The sequence below is a fragment of the Pygocentrus nattereri genome, chromosome 17 (genome assembly GCF_015220715.1).
Source record: "Pygocentrus nattereri isolate fPygNat1 chromosome 17, fPygNat1.pri, whole genome shotgun sequence".
Lineage (NCBI taxonomy): Eukaryota > Metazoa > Chordata > Actinopteri > Characiformes > Serrasalmidae > Pygocentrus > Pygocentrus nattereri.
Genome location: NC_051227.1, coordinates 26,749,020 through 26,767,959, shown reverse-complemented (window position 1 = coordinate 26,767,959; position 18,940 = coordinate 26,749,020). Strand labels below are relative to the sequence as shown.

General features: G+C 39.8%; 1 protein-coding gene across 2 annotated transcripts; it reads right to left on the bottom strand.

Annotated features, from left to right (window-relative positions):
• Positions 1-1,736: 1,736 nt before the first annotated feature.
• On the bottom strand, positions 1,737-18,109 carry slc7a1b (solute carrier family 7 member 1b). 2 transcript variants are annotated; one of them, XM_017696818.2, is made up of 12 exons: positions 17,962-18,109; positions 11,252-11,716; positions 10,132-10,290; positions 9,862-10,027; positions 9,608-9,741; positions 9,206-9,428; positions 8,108-8,247; positions 7,091-7,193; positions 6,526-6,734; positions 5,104-5,255; positions 4,754-4,862; positions 1,737-3,498 (listed from the first exon to the last, which is right to left on the bottom strand). In XM_017696818.2, the coding sequence occupies exons 2-12, from the start codon at positions 11,619-11,621 to the stop codon at positions 3,329-3,331; spliced, it is 1,935 nt and encodes a 644-aa protein (XP_017552307.1). In that variant the 5' UTR covers positions 11,622-11,716; positions 17,962-18,109; the 3' UTR covers positions 1,737-3,328. The 2 variants fall into 2 exon arrangements, with proteins under 2 accessions (XP_017552307.1, XP_017552308.1); XM_017696819.2 differs by lacking the exon at positions 17,962-18,109 and adding an exon at positions 13,342-13,451.
• Positions 18,110-18,940: the final 831 nt, after the last annotated feature.

Genomic DNA, 18,940 nt, shown 5'->3' with positions numbered 1-18,940 from the left:
TACATCACATATTACTGCAGTGCCTCTTGGGCTTAACTGCCTTCTCAGTAACAATAACAGTAACAGTAACAATCTTCAGCTATGAACGAGCTCATTGACCACTTCAGACGTCCCGTCTCCCTGTTCTTGTTTCATGTGGTTCATATGGTTCAGGTAGATATGCAGCTTAGTCATGTCTTAAAAGCAAGCAAGCAAAATCTATTTATGTAGCACTTTTTACAACAGGTGTTGTCACAAAGCAGCTTTACAGAACAATCAGTATTACAGAAAGAAAAAGAAAAGAAGATCTGGGTCCAAGCACCCATGAGCAAGCCAGCGGCGACGGTGGCAAGGAAAAACTCCCTAAAGAGGAAGAAACCTTGAGAGGAACCAAGACTCAGAAGAGGAACCCATCCTCCTCTGGTCTACACTGGATAGCAAACATCATTAGTATAAAGTATTATAGTACAAAGTGGGAAAAAGAAAAGCAGAGGCTAACTTGATTAATTTATGATTATGCAGCAGCATCTGAGGGTGAGGATAAGATTAAAAGCCTCTGTGCAATTTTTGACTTGGATAATTTGGAAAATTTTGGAGACGCTGTGCTTTGGAATAATTCTTTAAACATGTTTTAAACACATCTACATCTTTCTAGCATTTTATTTTCTGTCATAATGTTCACTATATAACATTGTGTGAGATCTCATTTTACATGACCATTTCACTCTTTACAGTTATACAAGCTGTTGTTGTGATTGTGTGTTAAAGACTGAGATATGCAGCTGTTTTGATTAGCTGCTCTGTATTATAGCTCACTGAAAAAGCAGTCCAGGCTGAAACACTCCTCATAACTTCAGTGTGAATGGAATGAGCTAAACCGCTGAAGTCAGAATAGGCAGCTATACAGAAATGCTTTTTAATGACATTATAAAACTAAGCTGCAAACCAGCTTAGTTTTATAATGTCATTATAAAGCATTTAGACTGTAGGTACTGGGGAGTGAATAGTATATTTTGACTTTAACAATGTTTGCATATTAACAACTTTAAAAAGTGAAATTCAATTTTCCATGACATGAACACAAAGTTTGCCTGTGCAGACAATTCTCTTGTGAATATACTATATATAGGGGCAGTTGTGGGCTGGAGGTTAGGGAACCAGCCCTGTGACTGGAAGGTTGCCGGTTCGATCCCCTTGGCTGACAGTCCATGACTGAAGTGCCCTTGAGCAAGGCACCTAACCCCCAATTGCTCCCCGGGTGCTGTGGATAGGGCTGCGCACTGCTCTGGGCAAGTGTGCTCACTGCCCCCTAGTGTGTGTGTTCACAGATGGATCAAATGCAGAGTTTTAATTTCACAGTGTGCAAACACGATGACAAATGGTTCAATTCAATACTGCCCTCTAGTGGTAAATCATTGGCAATGTCAGCATGTATCTTGAAGCTCTGTGAGCCTCAAAATACATGCTTTTTAATTAGCTTCAAAAAGGCTTACCCTATTAGAAGGCATAGCACAGCACTGGCCTTTTCTTTTCAAATGTAGTCAACTAGTCATCAATCCCTACATGACTCACATCAGCCGTGCGAATTGTGCACCGACCCTCCTAGATTTTCACATTTTTGGCCTAGCCAGTCCACCAAGACAGTCTTATATGTAAAGTAGTATCCTTCAAAACATTTGACCAAATTATTCCAGAAGGTGGTTCAAAATGTGCTGTTGTGCATCTGCAGCTCAACATGAACAAATGTTTAAAACAGATTTTTACAAAGAAATAATTTATTGTGAAAGAAACAGCAATATATACACAAAATATATACTTCTCTTTGTACACAACAGTTTAATATTCATCCACCAATTATGTTAATCTAAATAAATCAAGTCTCCCATGTCTCAAGCTTTCTGTTTAGTGTATGAAGGGTTGGGGCATTTTAATGCTAGACTAACATTCCAAGATATTGGGAACACCAAGTACACGTAAGGTGGATTTAATCATAAACATAATTTATAAATATACAGTTATAAAAATTCAACAACCATTTCATTTGAGAGATTTGATTGTTTCTTTACTTTTACACAAGACGTGCTGAAGGTCAAAAAAGTCATGAGAAGAAAACGGACTTCAGCTCAGCTCAAAATGTACAAAGACAACTTGACAAAAAACTGACATAAATAATTACATTAATCCCAAACCAAAAGCAACAGAATACGAAAACTGCTATCAAAAAGCACCATGCACTCAATATATTTGACCATTATAGAAACTGACCTATGCAAAGGCACAACAATTCATTGCCATCGTTAAATATACAACATAAAGAATAATATTAGTTGAGTTTCACGAAACAAAATATCAATCTACTTCTTTGCCTGCAATTTGTCCCTAGTTGTTTCCCCTCACTGCTGCTTTCCTAATGCTTTCTCGGAAATACCCAATGTACTGCAAGTTAGCATTTCCCACTGGAGCCCACAGAAAATGGAAAAAAAAAAAAAGAATAAAAAAGAAATACATGTGCACTAAAATTTCACAGTACAATTTTCACCATACTGTGCCCACTTAACGAGTTACTCGTACTGTCAGGGCCAATGTATATGCAGATCAGCAGTAGCAGTGGAAGACCTGCTAACATCTGGTCCCCGAGGGGGTGAGGGCAAAAGAGCGCACAAGGCACAGCTACATCTAGCTACATCTAGAAGAATGCAAGCTCATACAGCAGAACTCATCTGTCAGAAAAATTCAAGACGCATGGCATACAAACAGGTGCAGTGAAGTTATCAGAGAGACATTTGCTTGTGAAGATGTGAAAAGTTGTTCTTAAAGCTAAAGGAAAACCACTGAAAGCAAAAACGGTCATCATTAGAGTGCAATCATTCCCATGTATATACACTCACACACACACACACACACACACTCACACACACACTCACACACACACTCACACACACACACACTTCCTGTAATCAAGTAATACAAAATCCAAATATACATAAATGTCTTGAGCACCTTATAGGTCAAATGACATACTTTGGCAACACATTTAAAAGCAACAATCATTTGGCTGACTGCAATAGAGCACACCTATGCATGCACTGCAAAAAGAAACATGGCACGTATTTTGTCGTGACAAGATACTGCCATAAATCAGCAGCACTGAACAGTGAACAAATTTATAAAACAACATTAGATCAGCATTAAAGCTGGTAATGCTGTAAACCTGGTACAACATCATGCCTTTAAATCAGGGTGCTTTGATAACGAATGGCTACAATAAATTAAAGCTTTCCCCTGATGATTTCTCAAGTCAAGACACTGCAACTAGGCAAAATGAACTGTTAAAGGCACAGGTGCATTTTTAGGGGTCACTGTCTTCCATTTCTCCTGCAGCATCAAAGGTCCCTTTCTGAGATGGTCCATTTATCTTATTATCTGATTTAAAGGAGTTGACTTCTTCATCTGTATTATTCCTGGCCAAGGCAGCCTCTGCACTGTTCCAGATACCATAGGCAAAATAGATGACAAAGCCTGAGAGGGAAAAAGAAAGGGTACATTTATATATTCAGTCTGAAATATTTGTAAATGACTAAAACGGCTCTGACAAAGTATCATCATCTCATAAAGAGAACCTCTCTACTGCAGACGAAGTTATTACCTTGAATGACCATCTGTTCTCTGATTTTGAGGATTTCATAGGTACATACTGTAGTAATTTCAGTAAGTCTATTTTATGCAAACTTTTTCAGTGCAGTTCTGTTCTACTGAAAGCCTGTTTCAGCAATAATAGTATATCTTCTTCATTACTTTGTAGTTTTATATGTTTAATATGTTGATTTGAAATCATAAATAAAAAGGCAAACAAACAAAATGTTATGGCATGTCTTGGATTCAGGGCACCAGTAGTAGTTTGCATAAGGAAACTGAAGGAAATCAGGAGTCAATGTCTATGGTTGGAGAAGACATCCTGAACCCCATCAACCTGGCTACCATGGTAGCATTACAGCCCAAGAGGGATGCTGGAGATTAGCCACAATACACAGTAGTGTAAATCTACAGTCCTGGGGGAACACAGTACCTCAGTGTATTACTCAACCTCATTTAACCCATCTGATTCAACTCATCATAATAAGCAGGGCCTTCATGAGCTGAACCTGCAACATTGAGACCCAAATTCTACCTGAAGAGTTCTACTGTGGTGAACAACCAAATTTGCACCCTTGTAACAGTGTCAGCATGATATCCGGCCAGGAGAATGTATGAGGTGGTATAACCATCTTTTGTGCCTTTACTGTGCATGGTAGACAAGGTAGCCAGCCTGCTAACTGCTTAGTTAACTACTGGGCAACAAAGTGCTGCAACTCCAGTTTACACTTTTTTGCTACAACTCCGTGTGCAGCACTACGCTGTATTTAATTATCTGGTACAAATATTTTCACTTTTACATATGACTAAGTTAACATATCCTCTCCAGGGAACAAGATTAAAAATGTCATGTTCTGCAAATTATAGCACACAATTTCTACTAATTTGCAGAATTAAAAAAATAAGTAAATGTATGAGCATCTGTAGAAAATACATAAGCATCTGTAGAGAACATCTGTAGAAAAATCAGTAAAACATGAAATTTGTCCAGGGGGGCCCAAAACTTTTGCATAGCACTACCTTTTCTAGTGTGAATGGCTTTAGAGGACAAATACATCTTCCAGGTCTTGAGCTTAACTGCTGTAGCTTGCGCATATAATTATCTGATGCATCTGAAGAGATATAAAAGGGTGAAGCTTACCAATGACCATCCAGATCAAGAAGCGCCACCAAGTGCCTCTGTCCAGCTGCATCATCAGATAGACATTAATGAACATGCTAAGCACAGGCAAAAAGGGGAGGAGAGGTACCTGAAACAAAAACACACATAACGTACAACTGCTCAGTGCTTAGTTTATCAGACACCTGGCACAAGCTTATTTAACAAAAACAAAACAAACAAAAACAAGCAAAAAAAAACAAACCCAAGATTACTTTTAATTAAAGTTTATGATCTTATTTACCCTGTTCCTTTTATCAGTACAGTAATCAAAACTTGCTTTAGCCAATGCATTTCTACTTTATTCTTGGAGATTGTGTCTTATATCTTACTTTGAAGGAAAGCTTGGTCTTGCTCTCAGGCTGCCGCCAGATTAACACAGTGATGAGGAAGCACACTCCCGCGAGGACACTCAGCACACTGAGAGACCACACCGCCAAACCACCCTGCACGGCTACAATACAGAAAACACACACCAACAGACCTGCAGAGGGAGAGGGAGAGAGGGAGAAGGAGTTAAAAGAGTGCTTTAAAATTTAAATCACCTAATAAACATAAGAACCCTTCCCTAATAACAATAACATGAAAACAGCTCTACTCTGGGAGAGGAGGCCCAACATAGGATTAACTGTGACCACTTTTATTTTTTATACAGCTGGAGTAGAACATGCTTTTGGACATCATCTCATATTCCTATAGCAGCATATGCAATTTTTCACAACAATTGAAGGAATATCTTTTCGAAGACTATTTTTGTACCATGACCTCAAAAACCTAAAATTACATTATTTTAATATAGCTGTATCAGGCTGAAGTACAGCCTCTACACTGTGGAGCTTTAGTTTTTAGTTTCAGGTTTGGTATTTAGTATGAGTAATGCTGTTATATCAGGTATTTGATAAAGACAGAAACTACATCATCTGTAATATTTGCCATTCTACTTTGTGGTAAAAAACAAATTTGCCAGTGTTTGACACAGCTTTGTTTGACTTCATGTTTATTTTAATGCATGTATTTAAAAGTTGGAAACAGATTCAAACATAAAAAAAATGTACTGAATTATGTTTCCATTTATTTTTTAAGATTAAGAGACCCTTATTAGTCCCACAATGGGGAAATTTCACCTCTGCATTTAACCCATCCGTGAAGTGAAACACCACATACACACACACACACTAGGGGGCAGTGAGTACACTTGCCCGGAGCGGTGGGCAGCCCAATCCATAGCGCCCGGGGAGCAGTTGGGGGTTAGGTGTCTTGCTCAAGGACACCTCAGTCATGTGCTGTCGGCTCTGGTGATCGAACCGGCGACCTTCCAGTCACGAGGCTGGATCCCTAACCTCCAGCCCATGACTGCCCTTTTAGCCACCAGCCCTCCAATTTGCCAGATTTAACCACAGAGACAAGGCAAGTTTTAATACTTTGACCAAACACTTTCAGTTTGACTATTCACAAACAGTAGGATCTCTAAAAGCTTATGCGTTTTCGTAGCAGAGATGTGTAGGTTACTTGTGTAACCAGTTATAAACTTGCTTATTTTAGCAAAAAAAACAAAATGTGTGTGCTCTGGTCTTCATATAATGAAGTTCAAAATCTCACAGCAGGTCAATGAAAACCACACTGACCAACAGTCGGTACTCTTCAAACCACTCCTTATACTGTACCAAATATCACATCAATGCCATGGGGGTCTGAAATATTTGCAATAGAACCCGCTAAAATAGTACGTTAGTGTTTTTGAGTGTCTGTCTTACCTATCAGACTGGTGCAGACATTGACTGTAAAGCCAGAGAGGCAGGATGGTTCAGTATTTTTGGGGAAGAGCAGATTTTCGAGAGTGCAGCTGTCCTGAGCTCCAGCCAGACAGCGTGAGCTGCTCTCACTGATGGAGTCCGGCTCGGCTTCCTCCTGAGAGTTCGCAATCTGATACTGTACATTTACACTGGGCTGCTCTGGCTGATACCTAATCATCAGAAAAGGAGTGAGTTTTGTAGTTTCAAAGAATTAAAAAAAAAATTGAAAATGAAGACATGCTATGTAAGGTTTTAAATGAATCAGTTTATTTTTTTGTAGTTCAATCACATTGTTGTACACACTGCATATATTTTTGTTTTAGCAGGGCCAGATTGTGTAGCATATAATTAGATCAGCAGAATGGTCAGATACATTACAATCGAAACTGGACTGAATGTGAAATGTGTACCACTACTTTTAGGAGATCTTTAAATAATCTCTCACCGAACATTTTATACTCATATTTGAGGTCCTTAACATTTGCGGTTAATTTTCAGAAAATTAGCCAGGAAGATTTAGTCATACCTTAAAACCAAGACACATGCAGCCACTAGAGTGTACGCCAGCAGGGTCCCGATGGACATGAGATCTACCAAATCCTTCAGGTCAAACAGGAAAGCCATCACAGCTGCGCAGAAAAAAAGCTTAACATGAGATACATTTTATCACAAGGTCAGAAGACCACAGAGATGAGGCAAGTTCAAAACTAAAAGAAGAATCACTATCATTATAAAGCAGAGCACATGCACTGTTAAGCAGTTGTACTACACAATTCTGAAAGCAATCAATTTAAACAACTAAATTAAAGAATATGTACATAAAAACTCAATATAAAATTAACCCAATTCTGCATGACTCTCACAGCAGTGTTAATACTGTAGTGTTAATTATTGTTTCAAATAAAATCAGTGAAATTTATCAGGTTAACACATTCAGACGCAAATGATTTGCAATTTATTTGATATTCTCCTGATTGTTATGCTCAAATTAATTAGGAACCCATAAATTTAGATGTCTGCTCAGGCTTTCATTAATTTTGAGCCACATTAGTGTCACTCCAGCGAATATTTAAAATTACTGTACTATAGTAAAACGTCAGTGTCACTTAGTGCAGTAGTTTCTTTGCTGCCTCTTCCCCAACAGTCTGACTTTACATTTACAGCCACTGTGATTCACTGACTACTGGATGAGTTAGCCAGGTTCAGAGAACAGTAGACAACCCAAAACCCTTTAAAACTAATGTAAGAAATGATTGTCTCTCTCCACTATTTATGTATTTGGTCACTATGGTTGTTTGACCTTCCAATGGTGATTTTTGTTTATTTGGCCAAAAATAAATAAATAAATAATAATAATAATAATAATAATAACAAATAATATTCTTTAATGTCATGTGCCAAGCTCTCATCTCCCCTGTGAGAAGGTTTAGTGGAAAAGTGTAGGTTTAGTGGGTGAGATAAAGTGCACACACTGCCGGACATCATTCCACTGAGACCTGTGAAGGAAACCAGTTTGTTAGTGGTTTTAAGTCATTATCCTTACCTGCTACAATGCCTGACGTTACAGTGGCAATTACAGGAGTTTTGGACTTATCGCTGATTTTGGCCAAGAACTTAAAGAGTAGCCCATCCTCAGCCATGGCCCATATAATTCTGGGCATTGGAAACATGGAGCCTAGTAGACTAGTATAGGGAGGAGAGAAAGAGAGAGCCATGCAGCACAGTTACAACATGTGAGTAATTCTTCAAACACAGCTGAATTTTGTCTATGAGAATAATGTTGCATTTAGAAAGAAAAAAAATAATAATAAATTGCTTTATTACACCCAGTGGCAAACAAAAACATCCAATTTAGACACATTTTGTGTGCACATATTCAAATTTTGACCCATCACCCAAGAGAGACCTTGTTTGACTTTGATTTTGTCCTACGTACAGAAAAAATGCACCAGCTTTTAGCACATGTGTAATGCAAAAAAATCGTTCAAACATGGATTCCGTTATTTGGGCATGTTATTACAAAATGAGAACATGTCCTCAAAGGTCTAGTCAAGTGACGTAAACCAGTTTTACTTCTTTTTGGCATGAAAGAGCCAAACCAATAATATTAAAAACAGAGATGTAACAGTGAATTAAAATTAAGATTAAGGCCCTTATTAGTCCCACAATGGGGAAATTTCACCTCCGCATTTAACCCATCCATGAAGTGAAACACCACATACACACTAGTGAGCACACACACTAGAGGGCAGTGAGCACACTTGCCCGGAGTGGTGGGTAGCCCTATCCACAGCGCCCAGGGAGCAGCGAATTAGGTGCCTTGCTCAAGGACACCTCAGTCATGTACTGTCAGCTCTCGGGCTCAAACCGCTGACCTTCCGGTCACAGGGCCAGTTCCCTAACCTCCAAGCCCACGACTGCCCCTATTCAGTGTCACTCACTGCACAAAAATAAATTACAGATTTAAAACACATTTTATCATGCGAGTTAGACACTTTCCATAGAGGGTTCATGGGCCTTCTCTCATTTGTTTCATTAATGATCAGTTTCTCTTTGCACATCCAGCCACATTTATTAAAACATTAATTAGAAACTGAGTCTACATCAACAGTTCAGGTCACATTAGAGTAGGGTGACCTACCTGGTAGACAGGGCACACAGTGACCCAACCGCCACGGCATATGTAGCCCCATCCCAGCCCACGTACTTAAAGGCCACGGGCAGTGGGCTGTTCTTATCAAGCATATAGTATGGCATCATCATGGTGAGGGCTGCTGATACGCCAAAGTAGGCCACAAAGCAGATGAGGAGCGAGGATACTATGCCAATGGGAATGGCCCTCTGTGGGTTCTTCACTTCTTCTCCTACAGTAAAGACCGGAGGAATGTTCAATGTCTGAAGCAGCTACTTGGATAACTTTAAAAATGTCAAGTTCCTGTCTACAGAGATTCACTAAAGGACATTTGGAAGATGATCCAAAGAGTACTGCTAGTAGAACATTTAGTAATACATGTGCATGTCTGTGCAAGACTCTCTTGCTTACCTGTAGTAGCAATACAGTCAAACCCAACAAAGGCATAAAAGCAGGTAGCAGCGCCTGAGAGAACTCCAGTGAAGCCAAAGGGCATAAACCCTCCCTCTCCCAGACTTTTTACTGTTAACAGTGGCTGCGTTTCACTGCAAAAACACCAAAAGCAGGAGTCAAACTGAAAGCTGACATCAGAATTTATTGCTGAAGCACATATGTTTCTTGAACTGCAATGAGCAAAAAGTACTAAATCTAGACACCAAACTCACTTCACATGAGAGCTGCTGTTAAGGATCTCATCTGGATTCAGGTCCCAATTTTTGAGGGTTCCTTTGATTAGGCCAGAGACTACCACGAACATCAACACCAGCACATTAACACAAGTGAACACTTTATTCACCATGGCTGACTCCTTCACACCAAATGCCAGCAACCCTAAAGAGAGTACAGTACTTAATGCAGGTATTCAGAACTGATTCTTGTAATTATTAGATTGAAGAACGCTCTGGTCACTGGCATGTCCTGTGTATGAATCTTACCAGTTAGAATAAGAATGATGAGAACAGCAAACATGTCAGGGTACTCAGCTAAAACTCCAGGAGCATTCATGTTCATATGCGTCTGGCAAAACATCTCTATTTGTTTCCCTATGAGCTCATCAAACGTGGCGCTCCATGCTCGAGCAACACTGGAAGTACCTAAGAGGAGAATGGACAAAAATACATTTTAGTTTTTAAGGGTCTCGGTTTACCTTTAGTCCAGAAACATACTTCAAACAAGCATGTGAATATCAATGCATTGATCCACGCATACAAGGTTTTTGCATTTTTTAAATGCCTCACTATATTCGCAAACTGCATTTTCAGTGTACATCAAGGGTCACCAAAGCAAAACCCAAGCCTGGCCAAGCTGTTTTGAACTGCCTACGTGCTTCTCTAGAGATCTTGAATAAAATCTTACACTGAAAGTTAAGAAAGCTGAATGTTTTTTCCTTCTCCTGTAAACTTTATTCAGAAATACGAGGTTCTGCTCTGAAAACCATGATTATATAATCTTACATCACCTCTTCATTTAAAAAAAAGAGAGTAAATCAATTCAGCAATAGACAAGTCTTCATCTGTCCAGGTGTTAAGCTGTTGCAGTTGTTGAACTACCCCATTTTCAGTTTGGATTTTTCTTCTACCGTTCTCTTGATTACCGAGTGTTTTAATCACCACAGTAACGCAGAAGGCACAGTGAGTTTGTATGAACTGGCATGGAGTTTCTAGCCTTAATCAGAAGTTCCAACAAAAACAAGCAGACTATGAGGCGGACTATCAATGCAGCTATTGACAGTGTATGTTAATAACAATGAAATGACTGAAGGAAGTGTTATTTAACATAACAGATTACTTTAACTGCTTTATCAACTATGTAGCAAAAAATGAACTGCACGCAAAATCAAAAACTTCACGTAGCACAGGGATCACCAACTTACTGAAAACCATATCCTTTCTATTTTCTCATTAAACTACATCCATGACATTTGGTAATAACAAAATCTTACAAAATTGATTAATTACACCTGTAGTCTTCATTCTATAAACTCAAAAGTTTCAACGTTTAGAACACAAAACAGGTCACTGGCGGGTGACAGAGTTTACCAAAGTGTTTGCTTACCTATGACGTAGGAGAGGATGAGGTTCCAGCCTGTGATGAAGGCCCATAGCTCTCCCACTGTAACGTAGCTGTACAGGTACGCTGAGCCTGTCTTGGGGACACGTGCTCCGAACTCTGCGTAACACAGTCCCGCCATGACTGAGGCCACCGCGGCGATGAGGAAAGAAAGGACGATGGCTGGACCGGCGTTTTCCCGTGCCACGGCCCCAGCTAACACGTACACACCTGCTCCAAGTGTGCTGCCCACACCCAGAGCTACCAGGTCAAATGTGTTTAAACAGCGGGAGAGCCGCGAGTCCTCTGTACTGCAGTCGACCGCCTTCACTCTCAGCAGATGCTTCATAATGTTTCTGAATGTGGATAGTGCCATGATCACAACGATGATATCTCACACAGCTCACACACACACACACACACACACACACACACACACGCACGCAAGGTCTGTGCAGCAGGACCAATGACCTGAAAAAAAGAAAAAGAAAAACAGACAAGGACTTAGTACAAACAGCGTAGGAAATAAAAGACTTGAAGAGGTGATTTAAACATTTTAAAACATCATTTCATTTTGCACAAAATGTTAGCTAACATCATTATGATCAGCTGATAAATGTTAGTCTGTGACCCAAGGCATTCTTTAAAAAGTTAGTTCAAAAGCATTATTGCACATTGTAGTAAATCCATTTGTCTTTACAATAAATTTATAGTATGCCAACTTATTCTTTAGAATGACTAGGCCAGTCATGATGGTGAAATTCAAGCTGGCAAGTTACTGTTATATTAATAATTAATAAATAATATCTTCAAATACAATTATACTGCATTAAATGTATAAGCCTAAAACAGCCAAACTAGTTGATTAACCATTTTGCTCCCTAGCCATCAACTGTTAGTCCCTCCAATCACAGCTCAAACTAGAATAAACAAACAAACATTACTCACGGCTGCTCTTTAAATGTGCTACAGCACAGAGGATTAGAGACACAACAGTACAACATATCGTACTGTGTCATACTGTACTGTATTGTATCGTGGCGTGTTAGCTTGTAGCCAGTGTGTTAACTTGGGGCTAACGTTAGCTTTTGTTTCATATGGTACATTTACTATGTTGAATGCTCTCAAAAACTGAAAATGAAAACTTCAACCTCTTTAATGCAAATTTTCAGCCACTCCTTATTTTTGCTGTACCAGGGGAAATAAATTTAAATCAAGATATCATTGTATCTTGTTAAATTACAAATGTTATCATACAAATACATATTTGTGAAGGCTAACTTACTTAGCCAAACACAGTGGCCATTTCCATCATAAGCCTAAATATGAAGGTTTCCAACTTCCAACAAGACAAATTATGTAAAATTTAGATTTAAATGAACTGAATACTGTTAAAAAACTGTTAAGGTTTTGGGTGAGCTTGGCCTTGAAATTTACACATGCTAATGCCCTCCACCTCATTTCTTTGATTATATAGAAGCTTCAGTGTTGGGCCACCGCTTTATTTTTCTGAAACCACTGACTGTGTCTTTAAAGTGAACGATATTCTTACATCAGAGCCCATTCCAGACAAATTTCAAGTGCAGCTCAGTTCAGAACCTGGCTCTAGAGCCAAAAGTAGCCTGATTTACAGCTAGCTCAGCGTTACAGTAGAAACTGTCATCAACCATGCCAGGGGGAAATTAGAGAGCTATCAACTCAACTTTACAGTAAGATCTTTTTATAGTAAACCTCCTCACTCGTTGAAACACATGGACACAGTGCCTGTGTCAGCTAACGCAGCGTGGTGAAACAGGATCATGCTCGGCTGATGCCACACTACAGTCCAATTGCATACTTTAACAAAGTCCCAGTTTTAATGAAGAGAAGCACCTTTTGCACTGCGTTATTCTAAAAATGAAACGAGTGAATATTTTAGAAATTTAATGTATTTAAGAGACTGAACAAATCTCTTAATCTGGAGTCATCAAAATAATGTAGAAAGAGTACATTTCAAGAGCTAAAACTGCAGCCCTGATAATCCAAGATCAAACCAAGATGAAACGCTTTCCTAAACCAAAAGAGCACTTCAAAGTTGGATCAAAACTTTCACTTACCAATCTGCAACACCCAAACCACAGGGCAACCCTCAGAATGTTAAAGCAATCCTCCACTCAAAATCACAACTGTTCTACCACCCGTGTAGAGTAGCAATCCAAAAATGACCAAATGGCTAACCAAACCTTTGAAGAACTGTTTTGCTCTTAGGTACAAAAAAAATACATGCATGGGGATGGGTTTATAATGGGTGCTAGTCAGTGCTCCAGGCCCATGTCAGGTGTCTTTGTAGCCATTAACCCTTACAAGCCTGTGGCCCACAAATAGCACACTGTTGGGTCACATGACAGAGTGGACTTCAGCAGCTGTGGGGACCATGGCCACCACCCTCTTGTCTGTCAGTCACCTCAGCATGCTCTCTTGCCTGTGGCCTCTCCTCACATGCAACACACCCTTCATATGATACCAAAGCAAGAATTCAAATGAGTAGTTCATTCCAGAATGATAACACTGCCAAAGATAAATAAAAAACAATAAGTAGCAGTTAGCATTTCACAAAAGAGGTGATTATTATTGGTCCCTACTAAAGTTCTTTCAGTGTTAGCTTGTAAATATTTCTGGACAAATTTCAAAAAGCTCCCATCTCTAGCAGGGACATAAAACATCGACTGACTAATTGTTAACCGATAAATGTTGATCAGAGCTAAAACTGTTCATTTAACTTCCAACGAAAGACAATTCCTATTTCAGTATGCAGGTTTTTCACCCAAGTCGAGGACCATTTACGAATTGTACATAAACACAGCCAAATTGAACATTTTATTATTGTCAGGCCCTCAGTAAACAAAACTGTATTTCTATGTAGGGTATGTTGAATACAGGCAATGTATATACAAACACTGTACTCCTCAAATACCATACAATTACAACAGCTGCTAAAAATGAAGGCATTTGAGAAGAGCTTCAGTAGGTCAGTTGACCAAAAACTGCAAATTGACAGCATTTGAGAAAATGCTTGAGAGTATTTCTCTCTGACATTCACAAAAAATTTAAATTAGGTTATAAAGCTTGTATGAAACAGCACTGTAAATAGGACAAAAAAACAGTATCTGCTGTGATCCTGTCTTGCTCCTGTCAATGTTAGGCACATAAAATCCTACTTCTCCTCCTCGGAATGTGCCTTCTGAGGAATTCACTCATAGCACTTTCAGTAAGCCCACTGAAGGCAGGATTTCTGTGTGTCTGCCAAGTATGATTGCAACAGACTCAACAGAGTCAGAACAGCAAGAATGCTGCCAGGAGAGGACACGTGTCCTCACTGAGTTCAGAGACTGGCCTGTGACAGTACAGCTCACATCTGCTACGAGTGACATCTTCACAATATATACTTCAACGAATCATTCTGGGCCCCGACCTGATCAATTATTATTGCTGTTGTCATCTTTCAAACATATCATTAATAAAGTTCTAAGCTGGGCCAGCTAGTGTGTATGGCCTCAGAAAGCAGGACAGATGAGCTTACTACAGCATCACATGGCTTTAACATCCAGCTATCAAGGCTTAAAATAGACATCAAACTACGGAAAAACAGATTCTACCGCGTGAACAATGTTGTATAATGCACACTGGAATGCTAGGCATTGCCCCATCTGAAGGTGCAAGGACAAGAACAACTTGTTAATCCAGACCTATAGCAATGGGGAGGAGTTATAAGTGCATAGTAACCCGTGCCTCTTGCAGAAAATGTTAAGTGTGGGCAGGGACCGAACCCAACCCCTTCTTCCACCAATCAAATTGTGGGGACACTACAGGAACCACAGATAATTTTGGAATGGCAGAAAGTCACATGGAGGCTGTAAGGCTCAAAGACCTTAAGGCTTTCAGATCAACTCCTGGTTAAAAGACAAACAATTACCACTGAGTCTGGCTATTGGTCAAATTTTCCCATAGTAATGCTTTGACTTTGAAATGCCTTTTTTGGGGGGGGAGAAAAAAAAACGTATTGTATAAATATACTAAAGGAAAACTGATGACAGATGGATGTTTAACACTGGACAGATCTAGATTGACCCTGCACAGAAAATAAATAAAGTTATGAAAAAACTGAAGCATAAATTGTACCTTGATATAAATACATATCTAGATGAGAAGTAGCGCTGACATTGAATTTGAAAGATTGAGAACTTGTTATGATCAAATGTTATCACACAGTAACAGGGGTGAGCGCAGTTAAGAAGAATTGCGCAAGATGATCATCTACCTCAACATTTATTTTTCCTAGGCAATATGAGGAGCCGTAAAGACCAAGGCAGCTTGAAATTGCCCAGCCGCTCTGATTAAAAGCAAGTCCTGAGAGTACTTGCCTTGTCATGATGCTATTATTAAGCACTAAGGGCTCTATTAATAACCGATCTGAAGAGCACATACCAGCAAAACTACTGTAAAACCAACAGCATCATCAGAGGTGATTTACTTAAGGCACTACTAAGACGATCTAAGGCTATCAATCTCCACACTCTTGTTATCTAAACATAATGACCAAGAGTTCATGCTTGAAAAGGTCAGAACATGGTCATTACCAAAAATGTCATGACACCCAAATGACACAACCCCTTGCCATGAAAAACAAACACCATGACCAAAGCCAAAGAGCACATGAGCACCACAGCATGCTACAGCTGGCGAGAACTTCAAATGCCTTGAAAATCCCTGAAGAGACTCAAAGAAACCCTTTCTTTTAGAGAAGTAGATCAAAAGACATAACCTCTTTTTCAGTAACCTCTGCCACATGAGTATACAGACTGGCTTGGCATCTGAAATAGCAACAGGGGGTGAATCTCTACTTTCCTGATGACAACACAACCGACTGGGTCTTCTGGGACCTCGAAAGACCACCAGCGCCACTCACTCAATGAATAAGCAAACAACTATACTGGTTCATATTTAGGTAGGAAATCAAATTGATGAGCAGCCTTTCATCAGTTATTACATGTAGATGTGGTAAAGCCAGTGTCATAAATGTAATAAAAGACAGCTGTCCTAACAAGCGATGACGTGATGGGCATGATGGGGTTGTATATCACCAGTATTATCCTCTCTCATTACAGTTCTGTTCTGGCTTGGTTGCACAGACAAAACAGCCACATTGTATTTACTGTAATTATAAAATGAAAAAAAAATTTAAGACTGTCAACCTCGATTTAAATTACGAATAAATTTAACATACTACTGTAAGGTTAAAAACACAATAAAATGATCAATAAAGTGCTGCTCTTCCCAAGAACAAATAAAACACCCTTAAATATCAGTTGAATCTAAACATCTGTTTGATATCAATACTTTTTAATTACCTGCCCATACTGAAGATAGGGTGTATGCCGGGATTAGCATTAGCCTTTTATCTGACGCTGAACTGAATCAGATGGACTGATAAGAGCTGATCTTAGATAGATCCACAGTCTATTGGCCAAGAAAGAATATAAGCATCACACCCATGCTTCTCAACAGAAAAAGGACCTAAATACGATGTGAAGGGGCTGCTTTACTATGTTATTACATTTCATTTTGTTCTCCCTGAAATCCACTCATGTTTGAGTTACTTTATGCAACAAAAACAGCCATAATTTAATGTTTATGGGACCACTTCCCAAACTCTCCATCATTTAAAGAAGTTGTTTTGGTCACTGCGTCTTTAATATTGATGCAAGTGATCTCTGTCCTGATTGGCTGCCCTGTTTTGGGCCTTAATCAAAAGGCAGTCTGGACTGAGGCACTCTTTATAACGTCAGTGTGAATGGGCGGGGCTAAATGCGGAATATGTGCATAGGTAAACATATTTTTGACATCCCAAAAACATGGAATTAAAAAAAAAAAGTGCTTTTTTGCATCACGTTTCCATACACTGACAGTAGTCAACTGTACGTTTTGGCATTTTAACACTTTACACGCTACATCAAACGTTTCATAATAAACGTGAGGATTTTCCATGATCTGGGTCCTTGAAGATTTTCTCTAAACCCATTTACAGTAGAAAACTGACATTATCCCGACTTTTCCTGCTAGGAGAGCGAGCATTTTCCAGCGCAGTCAGTCGGTGCGGATCTCTTTGCCAGCAAAGCCACATCGACTCCCTATGGCACGAGGAGGAAGTGACGAGCCAATCAGGTTTCACAAAGCGCGCGGCATTAACTCTGGCCACGTGCGATTAAACGGTAGCGCAGGCCATAAAGACTTATAAAATGAAGAAAACACGTTTGAGCTATTTAACGCCATAGTTTAAGCCGTTTTTTCTCATTTCTTCTCTGCGAGTGGACGTGTGGACAGACCGCTGTACATGACGGACGGAACGTCCTACACAAAGGGCAAAAAATCGGAAAAAAGCAGGAAAGCATGAGGTTTAACGTGTTTATTCAGCCGCTGTTGAATGTGTGTTTAAATGATATGAAAGCTGTCCGGTCCGAGTTAAAGCAGGCCGAGCAGTCGGTTGCATCAGCTTTTAAAATGGACACTCCGGCCATGTGCATCTGTAGCTATTGTAGCTACAAAGATGAGCGCGGGGACGGCAAGCTAGCTAACAGATAAGACATGCAAAGGAAGCTCATTTACAGTCACATTGTTCCTACAGATGTAACAGTTAAACGGAACAAAAAACCATTTGAGCGAATTTACTACTTTCTTACCTCGTCAGCGCTTCAGGTGATGCTTATTTTGGGGCTCGAATTACGGGATAAACTCAAGCTTTATTCGACCTCGAAAGAAGCAACTGCTTAAACATAAGCAACAAAACCGGCTGCAATCAGAGGGTGTGGTTCACGCTGATGTAGTAGTAATACTCTCTTATCTCCAACCCCGCCCCCTGTAAATGTGGAGCGTAGTCGCCCGCCCGCCGTGATTGGCTGGATGTTTTCTGTATTCTGCACACAGCGCTGGGATTCGCTATGATTGGATAGTAGTAGCCCCCCCTTCATTATGACTGGCTGGGAGTTCACACTCAGGAAGTCGTGTAACTTTTAACCCACAGATTGTCCAGCAATCCCCCCTGCACGGCTATGTTTTCCTGTTGCCACACATTCGTCTGATTAGCTGGATCATGTGAACTCTAAAATGGGCCTGGATCTGCCATTTCTGGCCCTGGGAGACATCCCCAGTTGGACCATCAGCATGCAGGAAGAAGAATGAACACTTCATAAATATTGATGAGTGAACTGAACTGAGAACTCAAAGAATTCTGAATGCATTTAGAAAAGTACATACTCAGGGCCCCTGATGGTCAGAGCAATGCTTTAACCTTACATTGTTACACAGAAGGTGAGGTTTGTCAATGGACATAAACATTTGAGGGAAAGGGGAATCCAAAGCCTCTCTCTCTCAGCCATACCTGCACAGGCAACGCCCTCCTCAGTGGAAGACAGAAGCTGCACAGCCATGTAGTTTCAGTTCCGTCTAGGCAGTGAATACCCAGCCATGTCAAACTCCACTGGTACCAAGGAATTATATATATATATATATATATATATATATACACACAGGGAGAAGAAAGAGTGAGAAATCATTCCCAACGAATGAACGTTGCTAAATTTAGGAGCAGAAGAAGGGTTAAAGGCAGCTAAAGGAGCCAGGGAAATTCCTCCTATGCCCTCCGGATCTCTTCAAGGGCCA